Source organism: Nannobrachium achirus (assembly GCF_963921795.1).
Source record: "Nannobrachium achirus genome assembly, chromosome: 6".
NCBI classification, from domain to species: Eukaryota; Metazoa; Chordata; class Actinopteri; order Myctophiformes; family Myctophidae; genus Nannobrachium; species Nannobrachium achirus.
The window spans coordinates 65,817,733-65,833,598 of record NC_137815.1 but is presented as its reverse complement, the minus strand read 5'-3'; the positions used below and the strand labels follow the sequence as shown (position 1 = coordinate 65,833,598).

Below are 15,866 nucleotides of genomic sequence, written 5' to 3'. Positions count from 1 at the left end.
AGACACAATAAGCCGGTGATTTCTTTATTGCTAGTTACAGTAACACTACTAGCCCCCATATGTCATATTTGCCCATGAAAGATTGCGGTGCATCTTGGGATTAATGTCTTGATGTCTCTACATATTTAGCCACTTGTGCGCATGCCCCCTACCCAGGGTACCCGCGGATCTTGAAAAGCATTGAAAAGTATTGAATTTAGTTTTGATAATTCAAGGCCTTAAAATGTCTTAAAAAGTATGGAATAGTGTGAGTGGGGGTATTGAATTTTATCTGGGGCAGAATGAATAAACGTGTCGCCAACAGACTATTAGTTGCGTTTCACTCTGTAGTTTTTTATTCCTGGTTGCCGTCCGACGTAATCCATCTCTCGCTGCCGCTGGTTGAGACGCGCTGTGTGTGTGTGTGTGTGTGTGTGTGTGTGTTTGCACGCTCGGCGCACGCAGCAGTCTCACACAAGAGAGAATCCCTCGTCTCTACTCAGTGCTCGTTGTTGCGTTATTGTCGTCGTTATTTATGTAAGCTAAAGCCAGGATGGCATGTGTGGAACCGTCGCAACCCGTTTCGATTGTAAACAAAACGCAGTGCTGTTTGGACGTACTATGGAGAGTCCAATGAACACAGACAGGACAGCCACCAAACTGTTAGCTGTGCCAACAAAAGGAGCTAACGGAGCTAACACGACCAACTTATTATCAAAGCACCTCCAAAAACATGCACAGGTTGTTGGACAGAAAATTGCGCTAGATAATGCATTTAATAGTGACAGCAACATGTGTGCACTGTGCAGCCCATGGTGGTGCAGCCAGCTAGCGTTCATGCTAACTTCCAAACAAAACAACGATGTATCTACCCTGCGTTGCCATGTTCTCTTTCTGAGAGAGAAACAAGCAACCAGGTCTATGAAAATAATAAGTCCAAATTAGGCAACTGAGGCAGTTCAGTCAAACTTTATTGTCGAGTAGTGGTTCTCAAGCATTTTCTTGTAAAGGACCTCCAATATCTTAAAGCAACTTCAGATTTAAAAAGAACAAGCCCAAAGTAGCTTGTAATAAGCAGACATGGCAACACTCTATAGGCTTTTAAAGGGACAGTACACACATTGCCTTCTGTCAGCTTGACAAACATTTGGAAATTCTAATGCCTAAGTTAATTAATTAGTTTATTAATAGCCTAAAATGTACATTTTAACACAAATCTTTGCCAAATTAGCCAACAACTACCAACAATAGAAAAGGATTTATAGTGGGACTTGTTAAACATGGGTACAACATTTCCCCTAAATCTATCTGAGATATTGTGCCTTTTTGTTAATGATAAATTGGTCTTAAATCTTTCTTGCCTAGACCTGCAGATATCCTGTTACATGTATTTTTCAGAAGGACAACATTATTATTTTTTTTAAATATCCAATGAGATCATATTGACATCAGTTATATCGGCAAATAATAATCTAATAAACACTTAATGAAGAAAAAAAAGAGAGGAGATCTTAGCCATAGATGGTGAAATTGATAAGGCAGTTGAGCTACGACACGTGTCATGAAGGAAATCGTGTCCATGTAATAATTGTGACAGGCCTCTCCCCCCTCTCTCCATCCTCGCTGATCTCTCTGGTAGAAATGAAATACAGCGTATAGATTGTTAATTGTTAAGATTGCTGTTACTAAAATTAATTGAGAGAGATGTTTTTCTTTTGGATTTAAAAGGTCAAAGTTACAGTGAAGGTCAATATTTGCCCACATAATTGTTGAAGAGACCAGAATAAGAATATTGGTTGGCCAGGTTTGCATGTGCATTTGATTATTCCTACTGTATATGTGGTAGCTTTTTACTGACACACTGCTTTGTCTCTGATTTATGAATGTGGCCTTACATTTGTCAATTCCTTTGCCGCGGTAATGGTATTGAATTTGTCATTTTAGAGGTATTAAAAAGCCTTAAAAAGTATTGAATTTGTACTTGGGAAATGTGCAGATACCCTGCCCCTACCACTGAAATCAAAATCGTTAAACTCGCTAAAACAATAGAAAGCAGCGAATGAAAACATCTAACACTCATCTTTTCTTTTCTTTAATTTACAATCTAAAATATGAACCCAACAAAGTTGTCCTAAAATCTATTCTATTCTATCTAATCTATCTAAATCTATTTAAATCTGGTGTAGTTGGGTGAACACTTTTTCTTTCAATCCTGTTTTTCCACGTCATTCATTTATTAATCCAGTCTGTTCCTTAATCCATTCCGTCCCTTCTTTATGAATCCAGTTTTACCAGTCAGTCCATTCCTTCTCTTATTAATCCAGTCCATTCCTCCTCTTCTGAATCCATTCCATTCCTTGTCTTATTAATCCAGCTCTACCATGTTGGACTAATTAATGACCGTTCTTCCTTCCTTCCAGATGCCTGACACACTCTTTCATTGCCTCTCTGTCTTTTCTTTCACTCTTATTTCTTCCATCTCTGATTTCATCGAATTATTTTCTTTTGTTTTCAACACTTTTCTTAAGCCACTGTAAAGTACACTTTTAACCAAACCGATTCGGCCACGAATCGGCGGCGGAAGAAGGCGGAAAGCATCAGTTGCCGACAGGGAGCTCATCGTCAGGTTTTCGGCAAGCGGGTCGGGAACGCTATCGACCAGTATCGACGGAAAACTGGAAGACTGAACTTGCTCAGTTTTGTTGAGTCGCCCCTGGCCGTCGGTAGGATTGAGGGAGTTGTAGATAGATAGATACCTTTAGATAGATAGATAAGAATGGACCATTAGTTTGCTACTGCTGCAAAACCAAGCCAAAATAAGCCAGAGACATTTTCCCGTCGCACATTTTTACTAAATAGCATTATTCACAATCTCAATTTCCTATAATAATCAACTCCAAAGCAACGCTAGTAATAGTGCTGAGTGTTGTTTTGGTCAGAGCAGGAAAAAACACTGCACAGGGGGAAAATATCTCCGCTTCCCCCGTCCGGTTGCCAGATTCTGTGAGTGAAACAAGAGACCAGGTCTATGAAAACAAGCCCAAAAGAAAACGACCAGTTTCACCTATCGAGCTCTATTACATTAGCTATTTTCTAAAAGAATATTGAATGCAAGGCCAAATAAGCAACTACACTTCAGAAACAAGCCCAAACTAATTGTAACCCACAACTAGCAACATTATAAGAAAACAGGATCAAAGTCGCTTATAACAAGCAGACCTGGCAACACAGTGCGCATGCGCACAACTGCGTACAGTAACTACAGTCGTTGTGCAGTCGGCTGGAAAAAAATTTGCTTCGTTTTTTGCAGTTCTTTGCAGTTCTTTGCAGTCTGAACAGTTAGAAAGAGTCTCCTGTAGTATTTTCGGTGTGGAGGCACCTTAAGCCGTATGAGGACATGCAGGCCCACTGCAAGATGTTGTACTCTGTCATCTACTTCAGTGGTTCTCAACCAACCTGTGGGTCGTCCCCAAATTATGTTGGAGGGGGTCCCCAGATATTTAACTTAATGTGCAACATTTTTTGTCCCTGAAGTGTATAGAGGGTTTATGCACATTTCTAAAGTGACAATTTAAGGACTTTTTATTACCTCTAAAATGACAAATGAAACATTAGCCAAATTGTCAAATATTAGAGGCAGAACTTGTGAAAATAGCAGATCTACATGCCCACAACGCCTCGCAACGCAAGGCGTTGTGAGCATGTAGATCGGCTATTTTCACAATAGAACCGTGTCATACAAAATGTAATTCCTCTACTCTTAGTGCTCGTCAGGGTGTACCCTCAAAATATGATTATTTTGGGGGTCACGGCCTGAAAAGGTTGAGAACCACTGATCTACTTTTAGCCACCCCACACCAGACTGGTGAATAGGGGTGAGGTGAGTCAGAGTATATGATCGAGTAGGAAAAGAAAACAACACGACAAAGTAAGAATATGGATATGGGAGGTTTCTGGCCGACAGCAACGACCATAAACAAAGTTTGTAAGAAGTGGGACTGGTGGAACCTTGGACGAAATGTTGATGTCCGCTTGCACTGCCTCGTGTGGCCAGGATGTCCTCCTCCCCTCTTACAGATGTCCTATACTTTTTCATTCTTCAAGGTCTATTGCCGTTGTCAATGGTGTGTGTGTGTGTGTGTGTGTGTGTGTGTGTGTGTGTGTGTGTGTGTGTGTGTGTGTGTGTGTGTGTGTGTGCGTGTGTGCGTGTGAGCGTGCGTGCGTGCGTGCGTGCGTGCGTGTGTGTGCGCGCGTGCGGCGTGCATGTGCATGCGTGTATGTGTGTGTGCTTGTGCAGGCACGTGCACACACAGACGGCAAAGGGGGCTTGAGCCTCTGCCCTTTTCTCCATCTGTAAAAAGTGCCCTCTCCATACCTTGAATGCAATTTTTACTATGGTGAAAGAAAGGCAGCATTCAAGAGAATTGCCTCGTCCAAACTCTAATGAACTTGAATGCAGGATCTTATGTTGAAGGAATTGCCCTCTCTCTATATAAATCCATGCCGTTACACCCATCTCCAGTATTGACTTTGATTATGCTGAGTTCAGTGCAGTATAAAGCACGGAAAAAAGCCGACCTCCAAGCTCACAACGCGTGACACGTTGTGACCTTGGAGGTCTGCTATTTTTGCTATTTTCACTAAAAGGCACTTTTAGAAATGTCAGCCCCTGCCTCTCTAACATTCTCTGCACGTGCCTGCTCTCACTGATCGCCCATAAACACGATCAAAGCTTCCAGAACATCTGTGCAGTGTTTCTTGGGGTTAGAGGATACATGTCAGTATAGTTGCGATGCGAGGCCTTTGTTTTTCTGCAACAACAGAACACATGCGGCCATGCATGCATGCATGCATGCGTGCGTGTGCATAATGTTGGTACCGCTTGACTTTTGCACACCGATGCATGTTTGCAATCATTTCTTCTTAGGCCGCACACTTTTCCCGTGGAACAACACATGTCGGAGAGAGAGAGAGAGAGAGAGAGAGAGAGAGAGAGAGAGCCTTTGATTTTTAGAGCTTCGCGTAGTTCTTCTATCCAGGGGCGTCACAAGGGGGGGGGGGGGGGATGTGGGACTGGGTTACTTGGGCCCAAGGTGGAGGGGCCTTTTTATAGGTCTACTTTAGCTATTGAAAAATACCAGATATACAAGCTCACAGCGCGGCACCGAGTGCCGCGCTGCAAGCTTGTAGATTTTTGAAAAGTCGTGAAAATGTGTGCAAAATCTTTGAATATATGTACTTTTTAAGCGAACATTTGTAACTCAAATTTTTGGTTCTGGGAAGTCCCTGGAACTAAATATTTTGAGGAGGGGGTCCGTGGCCAAATACATATCATTTTGGGGGTCCTTCAGATGAAAACGTTTGAGCACCACTGACATGGAAACATAGGTTTTTCAAAAAAACCTTAGAAGGATTTGAAATATCTGCTATTTTTCAATAGTTAAAGCACAAAATGTGAGTGAATCCTTTTACCCAGATCCCAGAATGTGGTGCGACACCCCTGCTTCTAACCAACCACACACCCACCCCCCCCCTCTCTCTCTCTCTCTCTCCCCACAAAACCCTGCTGAAGGGGGCAGGAAAAAAACCTCAGCTGGAGAAAGTAAATTTTTATGAAACAATAGCGCTGTGTTGGCCATAACCAGACCTGCTGCGGGCGGCTCGCTTGTGAGCTTGAATGTTGTTACACTGTGAAGACTATGAGGGTTGATTTAACTCTGAAGATGTGACCACCACGGGTCCATTTGGTTACATCAGGGATTCTCAAACCTTTTTGGGCCGTGACCCCCCAAAATAAACATATTTGAACTGGGGACCCCCACACGAGGCGCTGTGAACTTGTAGATAGGCTATTTTCACAATGTTCGCCTCTTGCTTACTTAATATTTGACAGTTTGGTCAGTTTGGTATTAAAATGGTCTTGAAAGTCCTTAAATTGTCACTTTAGAAATGTGCAGATACCATGTATACACTTATACTGTGTGTTGGTTTGTTTACCATTGAGTGACATATATTCAGCCCCTCAAACCTGGACCCTTAAATCAATGCGCACGGTTGTCGCGCACGAGCACATGTACACACCAGAGCCTTAGATAGAGAGTTATGACACTTACGTCGACTCCCATAGTAAGCGTGGAAAGCCTATTTACTCTATGGTGGGAAGCTTACGCATGCGCACGCATGGAGCCTGTTCTCATTCCTAGCTAGCCTCTGCTGCTCTTCAGCCCGTCCGCCCCCATTATAACCGAGGCATTTTCACTCGCTGGTATGTAGACTAAATCACGTCTTTTTCACCCTTTTAATAATGTTATCTACCTTGGAGAGGCCCGTGAATGCGTTAACATGTTGAAAAAGATGTGATTTAGTCTACTTACCAGCGAGTGAAAATACCTCGGCTAGAATGGGGGCGGACGGGGCAGGAGAGGAGCAGAGGCTCGCTAGGAATGAGAACGGCTCCATGAGACGGCACTTCCGGTCTGCGGCGAGTTCAAAGCGTGACGCCACTCTCCCTAGAACACACTGGTACACACATCGTAGGGTGTTAACGACATGATTGACAGACATCGGCGTCAGCATTGAATTCAGACACGCAGAGCATGATTTGCTCGTGTTTTCCGATTGGTTTGGTGAGCATGTTTACATGAAAAAAGAACCTGATGAACGTCTATGCAAGAATCTGCTAACAACTATTATTATTTTAATTCTGCTGCAAACCGGGACAATTCACTAGTGAATGTTGAAAACAGAGACATATTTGTGTGTTAGAGAATCTTTTGGGACTAGTGACACACAACTTGAAATCGGGACCAGGGGACATCGCTTTGTTGGCTTGGCTTGCCACTTTCATTTTATTTGCCACGGACACACAATGAGAAGCACATAAAGAGATAGCCCTGAATGACCGTAACAGGTCTGTACAAATGGAACCAAATGGACCCTCACATTTCCATTTGTACACTCTCAGAATTAAAGTCTGGGTGTTTCCAGCAGTATTTTGATGGAATTGTGCACTTCACGATAAAAGCATGAAATTTGGCACACGTTTAGAACATGCCATATGGAACATTTTTGGCTATATGGACATTGCAGATTTGTCTTGGGAAACTTGTGGGAGCCAATCAAAGTTGGGGTCTCATAGACTTTACTATACAGTAAAAATATGCAAAAAATAAATGTGCTTTAAGTAGCATGTGAGGGGTCAAACTAGGGGTTTTTCGGGATTCTGAATCCCCTGCCATGCTAACCCTTTCCGAAGAATGGCCTCCACAAAACTGATTCTGAACGTGATTCTGAATCCAATGCAAGCATTTGTTTTGCACCAAAGACATTCCTTGGGCGAAAAACGGCCCCCATAAAACTATGGTTTAGTGATGAGTCATCACTTTTCACAGTTTTGTGGAGGCCATTCTTCGGAAAGGGTTAGCGTGGCAGTGGATTCAGAATCCCGAAAAACCCCTAGTTTGACCCCTCACATGCTACTTAAAGCATATTTACTTTTTGTATTATTTTACTGTAAATTCTATGAGACCCCAACTTTGATTGGCTCCCACAAGTTTTCCATGACAAATCTGCAATGTCCCTATAGCCAAAAATGTTCCATATGGCATGTTCTGTGTGCCAAATGTCATGATTTTATCGTAAAGTGCACGATTTTTGCCAGAAATGCTCGGACTATTATGGGTGTCCTTGCAGATAAAGCGTTTGAGAACCACTAGTCCTTGTGAACTCATAATGTGCCATAGTGTTGTAGTAAATCAGTGTCATACTGTACATATTCTGAAGAAATCATGGAGACTGACATGCAGTACTTGGGTCTTATGATCAAAATAAGAATATTATCGTCGTTGTCGGGTGGAAACCTTGTATGTCCAAAACCGTTTGTTTTGTATTTATCATTTTAAAAATGATTTAAACTAGTGAAAACAGCCGATCTACAAGTACACAACGCCTCGCATCGCGAGGCGTTGTATGACGCAGGGCTTTGTTGTATGACGCAGGGCTTTGCTTTGCGAAAGAATTTACAAATTTGAAACTTGGAGATACGAGGTTTCTGCCTGACAGTGACGTTATAATGTAAAACAGAAAATCTAAAATCTGCCATGGACAAGGACAAGTCTTTGCCAGGGACACATTTGCTCACGTGCGGACATATTGATGACCTCTGACCGGGACAATCCCGGCCCAAAGCGGAACGTCTGGTCGCCTGACATAAAGAACGCAGCAGCGTCGGGGCCTTAAAGACATCATTTGTGTGATTTTATTCATTGGCGAAACCCTCATTAATGGCAGGAAAAGAAACCACGGTCTGCAGGCCAAAACAAAGAGCAAAATCTGGAGACCAGAAGTTAACAGGTTCTCCAGTTTTAAGTATCTACTTGGCAGTTGATGTGCGTGCGTGCCTGTGTGTGTGTGTACGTGTGTGTGTGTGTGCGTGTGTGTGTGTGTGTGTGTGTTAAGCTGGCTGCTGTGGCCAGAGGGGGCACCCCCACCCCCCGCCCCCCGCCCTTGCCCCCACATGTGGAAGAGTTTATCCTAAATTAGCGGTGGTCTGGGGCAGCCCGTTGGCGTAGGGCTGTAATTGGCCGGGTTCGGTGACTGCACAGACGCTCGCAGGTATAATGTGAAACCAAAAAAAAAGTGTATAGGGGCAGGGGTGAGCGGGTGCAGGTGTGTGTGTGTGTGTGTGTGTGTGTGTGTGTGTGTGTGTGTGTGTGTGTGTGTGTGTGTGTGTCTGTGTGTCTGTGTGTCTGTGTCTGTGTGTGTGTGTGTGTGTGTGTGTGTGCGTGTGTGTGCAGTGTTGTAAAAAGTACTTGCATCTTTTTTACTTAAGTAAAAGTATCAATACTGCAATGTAGAAATACTCTGTAAATTACCAGAATTTTAAATGTACTTGAGTAAAAGTACGAAAGTATTGACATCAAAATGTACTTAAAGGAGTAGTTCACCCCCAAAATGACTTTTTTTCTATTGATTACTCGTGCCATGGAGACTTGAGTACAGTAATATTTTTTGTGTTTAGTCGCATTCCTAAGACAATAATTTGATTACAATAAATATACCCCCATTGATTCCGGATGTCAATCAATGGGGTTAAATTGACTATAATCACATTTTTGTCTTAGGAATGCGACAAATACCCAAAAATATTATTGAACTCAAGTCTCCATGGCACGAGTAATCAATAGGGGGGAAAAAAATCATTTTGGGGGCGAACTACTCTTTTAAGGTACCAAAAATAAAAGTACAAAAGCTCACAACACGTCGCGATGCGTTGTGAGCTTGTAGATTGGCTATTTTCAAACAGCTGAGAAATAAAATAGGGCTGAAGTGGTTTACGTATGTTTTATAATATTATAATTTATATCAGCAAAGTAACTAGTAACTATAGTTTTCAAATAAATGGAGTAAGAGTACAACATTTGGATCACAGATGTAGTGGAGTAGAAGTAAAAGTATTGGAATTTGGAATACTAAAGTAAAGTACAAATACCTCAAAACTGTACTTAAGTACAGTACTTAAGTAAATCTACTTAGTTACCTTCCAGTTCCACCACTCTGTGTGTGTGTGTGTGTGTGTGTGTGTGTGTGTGTGTGTGTGTGTGTGTGTGTGTGTGTGTGTGTGTGTGTGTGTGCGCGCTCACGCGCGTGCGCTTTTGCGTGTGTGCGTGTGGAAACGAAATATTTATAGCAAAAGTGAAAGCCTCGACACAGGGAGAGAGAGAAGTCGTTGACATATGATTTGTGTGAGCCTCTCACATGGAGTGCATGTCGTACCCTGTCCTTTGTTTCCTACTACCCTGGGTGAATAAAGAACTCTTCATCACACTACAGCGTCACTCAAAAGGATCCTAAGTAGCAGATCTCTCCAGCTCCAAACTACTGCTGTTTCTGAATTTGAATCCTGTTCAACGGAGAAGAAAAGCTGCACACGGCCCAGAACACCAGCACATTGTTTGGCTGCGCTGTAGAGGCTACAGCAGTGAATCGTTCTCAAACATTTTTTTCATGTCAAGGACCCCCAAATTGAGGCGTTATTTGTCTGCAGAGTGCAGCGCCCCATTTGGAAAGACTATAGTGCCAGGCATCCCCAGGCCCAGGGGGGTCCCCAGATACATTATTTATATTTGGGATGGGAACCAAATGGACCCTTATGGGTCTGTAACTCTGCGAGTTTACTAATTGGAACAAAATGGACCTCCAAGCTCACAATGCGTCGCAGTGCGACGCGTTGTGAGCTTGGAGGTCGGCTATTTTAGATACTTGATACCACACTAAACTAAGCATAATCAAGTCAATACTGGAGATGTGGCGTAACGGGCAATTCTTTCTACATAAGATGCTGCATTCAAGTTCAGGAGAGTTTGGACAAGGCAATTATCTTGAATGCTGCCTTCAAGTATGGCATGGAAAGAGGACATTTGCATTTCTTTCACCACATTAAAAACTGCATTCATGGTCGGGAGAGGGCACGTTTTACAGACGGCTAAAAGGGCAGGGGCTCAAGCCCCCTTTGATGTCCCCCTATGTGTGCACGTGCCTGTCTCTATGTATGTGGTTAGGCACTCTGCCGAGGTGCCTCACACAGTGACCAACCTGAATTGTGCCCAGCATGTCTTAGCGGGCTGCCAGTCCCAGTCTGCCCCCCTCCCCCCAGTCAGGCAGCAGTCAGGCTGGCAGGGGGAACACAGAGATCCTTTATAATACAACTAGTGCTGATTGAAATCATATGGCAGCGCCTGAAATCATTGCACTGTTTGGAGAAAACCCAAAGAGAAAAAGTGCTGCTGCTGCTATGATGTGCTATTATTCCTCTCGCTCAGTGTGTCTGTAATACACAGCGGTGGATCAAGTAAAAGTGAAAAGTAGCAATACGCACACAATATAACGGTTCAAAAGAAAAACATAAAGCGGATGTGTAGTCTCTTCCCCACTTCCGCTTTGTCCCTAAGGGTGGGTTATTATTTTTGGGGTCCCCAAATGATTGTTTTCTCAGTCAAGAGTAAACAATCCAACATAAAGTTTAAGTGCATAGAGTTTATCTGCACATTTCTAAAGTGACAATTTAAGGACTTTTTAATACCTCTAAAATGACAAATTAAACATTGGCCAAACTGTCAAATATTAGAGGCAGAAAATAGCCCATCTACATGATCACAACGCCTTGCGAGGCGTTGTATACAAAATGTAATGCCTCAACTCTTTATGCTCATGGTGGGGGGGTCCCCAGTTAAAATATGATTATTTTGGGGATCACGGCCTGAAGAGTTTGAGAACCAATCATTAATACAAAACATACAGCACTATTTGAAATACCTCGGCTATTTGGAAATAGCCGATACGATGTGGCTTTGTAGAAAAAGTTTTTTTGAGCACTTTCACTTTGATACTTAAAAAGCATATTTTGATGCCAATACTTTTGAACCGTTATATACATCATACATTCTGGTGAACGGAAGCTCTGATCTGTATTTATACCACACAGAACTAAGAAAATTCAAGTCAGTTTCTACACAGAGAGGGTAATTCTTTCAACATAAGATGCTGCATTCAAGTTCAGGAGAGTTTGGACAAGACAATTTCTCTTGAATGCAGCCTTCAGGTTAGGGGGGCATTTGCCTTTATTTCACCTTAGTAAAAACAGCATTCATGGTCTGGAGAGGGCACTTTTTACAGACTGATAAAGGGGCAGGGGCTCAAGCCCCCTTTGATGTCTATGTGTGCATGTGCCTGACCACTACTCTCCATTTTCCACCCACTGCGTGTGTGTAACAATAAAGTGTTGTGTGTGGAGCAGTTTCTTTAGGTCTGCTCTTGGCTCAGCTCTGCTTTCATAAAGGGATTTGGGGGCTTTTAAACACGCAGCCATAGAGAGATATTGTGACATCACCAGCGTTAAAGATGTGACATCACCAGAGTTATTTATGGCTATACGTTATTAAAACACTTTATTGTTATTCCCAGTTTGCAGAATATGGCTGATCTACAATCACGCAACGCGTCAGATCGGGTCGTGAGCTTGTAGATCGGCTGTTTTCAGTAAAAAGTTATGCAAAGGCAGGGTAAGTAGGCTAATATTCTTTCGTTTCAGTTCAATTACACACCCCACGGAGCCTTCAATTCATAGAGATTTTGTTCTTGTCACATTCCTGATCGTCTCTGTCAGGTGTTACTTTTCAGGATGCAAATTCTAAAATAGCAAAATTAGCAAATCTACGAGCTCGGACCGTTAGGCCAGCGATCCGGGCCTGGATCTGCTACGTTTGATGCTTTTGTGTGACGATATGATCAAGTAGGGTGTTAATTTACAACGAAAAAACACAAAAAGTTAGAATTCCGGAGATAAGAGGTTTCTACCTGGCAGTGGTGATATCAATCTGAGGGTTCTTGAAATTATTAATGTTTGAGAAGCATTGAATCTCTTGGTGATATGCTGCAGCCCACCTCCGGGGGGAGCCCTAGAGAATATCCAGGTTTCGTCTCTCATGTGATTGATTGATTGATTGATTGAAAACTTTATTAGAGGTTTGCATAGGAAAAACATAGGAACAGTTTCATGACAGTACAGTTCACTGGTACACGGTCAACTAAAGGCAGGTGGGTCATGTTCAAAGCAAGGCCAAATAAGCAACTACACCTCAGAAACAACAAGTCCAAACAAAAGCAGCCCACAACTAGCAACATTATAGGAAAACAGGATCAAAGTCGCTTTTAACGATCAGACCTGGCAACACTGCCATACAGTAACTACAGTCGGCGTTGGCTGAAAAAAGAAAAGTGCGTTGTTTTTTGCAGTTCTTTGCAGTCTGAGTCAAAAGGAGCCTCCTGTAGGCTGTTTGGTGTGGAGACACCTTAAAAGGATACCCCCAAAAAAGCCTATGGCTTTTTACAATTGAGGTCCTTTTTGTGTGCATCCATCCCTATTCCTGTCACCTGTGGGTCTCATGTGGGTCTGTACCTCAAACTCCAAACTGGTAAAAACACAAAGCCTATCACTGACCCCTTTACTGTAAATACCAATCATTGGTGTGGTTGCTTAAAGGTCAGGTCATTTTTGTTTTATGATGTTATACAGTATACGACCATACAGGGCCTTACTAGAACCAGAACTTTCCAGAACCGAGAACTTTCAAGAACCTTTGAGGTTCCGGGACCAAGTTCTGCTTATGTTTCCATATGCAGACCTAACCAAGAAGGTCCCAAAAAGGAGCAGCAGTGCTGCTGGCCCCTCCCACAGGTTCCCAGAACTCAGGTTTAGTACCACATCAAGAGCAGGACCTAAACAAGGTTCCCAGAACCTTGTCTGAAACCGGGCCGTGCGCTATGGAAACCAGAACCAAAAAATATAGGTTCAGGTTCTGGAAAGTCTAATATCTCTGTCACCTGCCCAGGTTTAGTCTCTCATATGTGTCTCTGTGTCCAGGTTTAAGGCCTGTCCATAGCCTCTCCGAAACCGAACTTTTCTTCGGACTGTTAGGACTTTCCGACGTGCAGATTTCCGAACTCTAACTCGTGTAATGCTTTTCAGAAGTCGCGAGTGACGTCATTTTGTAGTCGAGCCGGACCTTTCTGACGAAAAGTTTGGTTTCGGAGACACATAGTCTCTCATATGTGTCTCTGTGTCCACGTTTAGTCTCTCATATCGTTGTTGTCGGGTGGAAACCTTGTATGTCCAAAACCGCTCATTTTGTGTATATCATTTAAAAACGATTCACGCCTCGCACCGCGAGGCCTCGTGTGCTTGTAGATCGGCTGTTTTCACTAGTCTTGTACGTGACAGTCTCTTATGATGAAGCAGGGCTTGTGTGCTTGTAGATCGGCTGTTTTAACTAGTCTTGTGTGACAGTCTCGTATGATGAAGCAAGGCTTGTATGCTTGTAGATCGGCTGTTTTCACTAGTCTTGTGTGACAGTCTCGTATGATGAAGCAGGGCTCAGTTTATGAAAAAAAACATACAGATTTGAAACTCTGAGATACAAGGTTTCTGCCCGTCAAGTGACGATACATTTCTCTGTGTCTCTGTGTGTCCAGGCGCTGCGGGAGGGAAGCCAGTGGCTGCGCGGGGCTGAATGGGAGCAGGCCCTGAGCGAGGAGGGACGGCCGCTGAGCGACCGCCGAGCAGGAAGTGGACAGAGCAAGACCGAGAGGCTGTACCTGGCCGCCGCCCACTTCCCTGGCTCCGCGCGGGTCCACTACGCCATGGCGGCCAACCGCGAGCGCCAGGTGGGCCACATGACGGGCGGCTTCCCGCCGGCCGTCTACCCCTTCGCCTTCAACTCCATGCGGAGCCACTCCCCCTTCGACCTGCTGGCCAATAGCAGCCTCTTTGGGCGCTTCGGGGCGGACCTTCCCAAAGAGATGGCTGCGTTGTGTAAGTTAACGTCCTTTAATGTTTGTTTTTTAGAGCGGCGCTAGCCGCTCCTACATCTGGCTTTGTCTGTTTGTACCGTGTCTGTCCGGACTGTGATTGGTGTCTGTTCATACGCCCGGGGTCACATTGGCCAAGCTTCACGGGACACTTGATAAAATGAGCTCATGAATAGCACCGCTCACTTCACACTAGATGTGGTTTTGTGTGGTTATTATGGACATATAATTATGGACTATAGCCTCTTAAAAGCCAAAGATTGTCTTAAGAACAGTTTCGAAGAATTCTCAAGCGAAACATTTTAAAATAGCAGTTGTAATAAAATAATGACTTGAAAAATGTATAAGAAACATTCCATTCCTTCGATCCAACCTCTGGTATGTACAGTATAGGCTATGCATTTCATGAGTGACACAGAACAGAATGATCTAAAAACAGTAGGCCCATTCCCACAGGGCCAGATAACAGATAAAAAAATCTCTTTCCCCGGATATTTTTCCATTCAAGTGGATGGTAGATACAGATAAAAAGAATATCTGTGATAGATATTTTTTGTATCTGTTATCTGGTCCAGTGGCAATGGGCCTTAACAGAGGAATAAACTTTTCTCTGAGGAGAGAGAGAGAGGGAGATGGAGAGGGAGAGGGATGGAGGAGCGGGTTGGTGGGCAGTGTTGCCTGATTTCGCAAGAGAAACAAGCAACAGTGGTCTATGAAAACAAGCCCAAAAGTGATTTATTGATTGTTTGATTGAATACTTTATTATCAGTTCTCATAGGAAACAAGAAAACACTATGGCTTGTTTGAAAAAACTAAAAACAAAACTTATTTTTGAAAAAAATGTTTTTAGATCTGGGGATACACGGACAATTACATATTAATCTGGGACTTCCTTGACATGGAAATGTTTGAGAAGTACTGGTTTAAACAACATTTACGGGAAAAAAGCCCAAAACAAGCAACTAAACTTCAGAAACAACCCAAAAAACCGCAACGCTCAACAGCTACCAATATCTACAAGCGACTTCACAGAAAAAGAAACAAGCCCAAAGTCGCTTATAATAGGCAGACATGGCAACGCTGCATGGTGGTGGGAAAGAGAAGAGAAGTAAAGAAAGAAGGAGTTTACTGTGTGTAAAAACCAAACTCTATCTTCCAGGAAAGCAGGGTTTTTTCCATGTGGTAAACCATAGCAGCTGGCAGAGTGACCATATAGCCTCCCTCTCTCTCTCTCTCTCTCTCTCTCTCTCTCTCTCTCTCTCTCTCTCTCTCTCTCTCTCTCTCTCTCTCTCTCTCTCTCAGACATAAGGAGCCTTTTATAATTCGCCACCATCCACACGGAGGTGAATCAAATTATTACAAGTAAAGAAAAAAGACAGCTCGGATCCCAGTGGAAAAATAGAAGACTGAAATGGGCCCTTGTTTCTGTGTGTGTGTGTGTGCGTGTGCGTGTGCGTGTGGGTGAGTGCGTGTGGGTGAGTGCCTGCTTGTGTGTGTGGTGGAGGAATGGCCATATTCTAATT

The 15,866-nt window shown here is 43.3% G+C and overlaps 1 protein-coding gene across 1 annotated transcript in view; it reads left to right on the top strand.

Moving 5' to 3' along the window:
* Nucleotides 1–14,175: 14,175 nt before the first annotated feature.
* The window catches only part of LOC308287255 (retinoic acid receptor gamma-like), a gene marked incomplete at its 5' end in the record, with an annotated part of 56,926 nt that continues 55,235 nt past the window's right edge, over nucleotides 14,176–15,866 (top strand). The window contains one exon of the mRNA XM_080728371.1: nucleotides 14,176–14,347. Within this exon, the coding sequence (XP_080584497.1) occupies nucleotides 14,176–14,347 (172 nt within the window). The remainder of the gene's footprint in view (nucleotides 14,348–15,866) is intronic.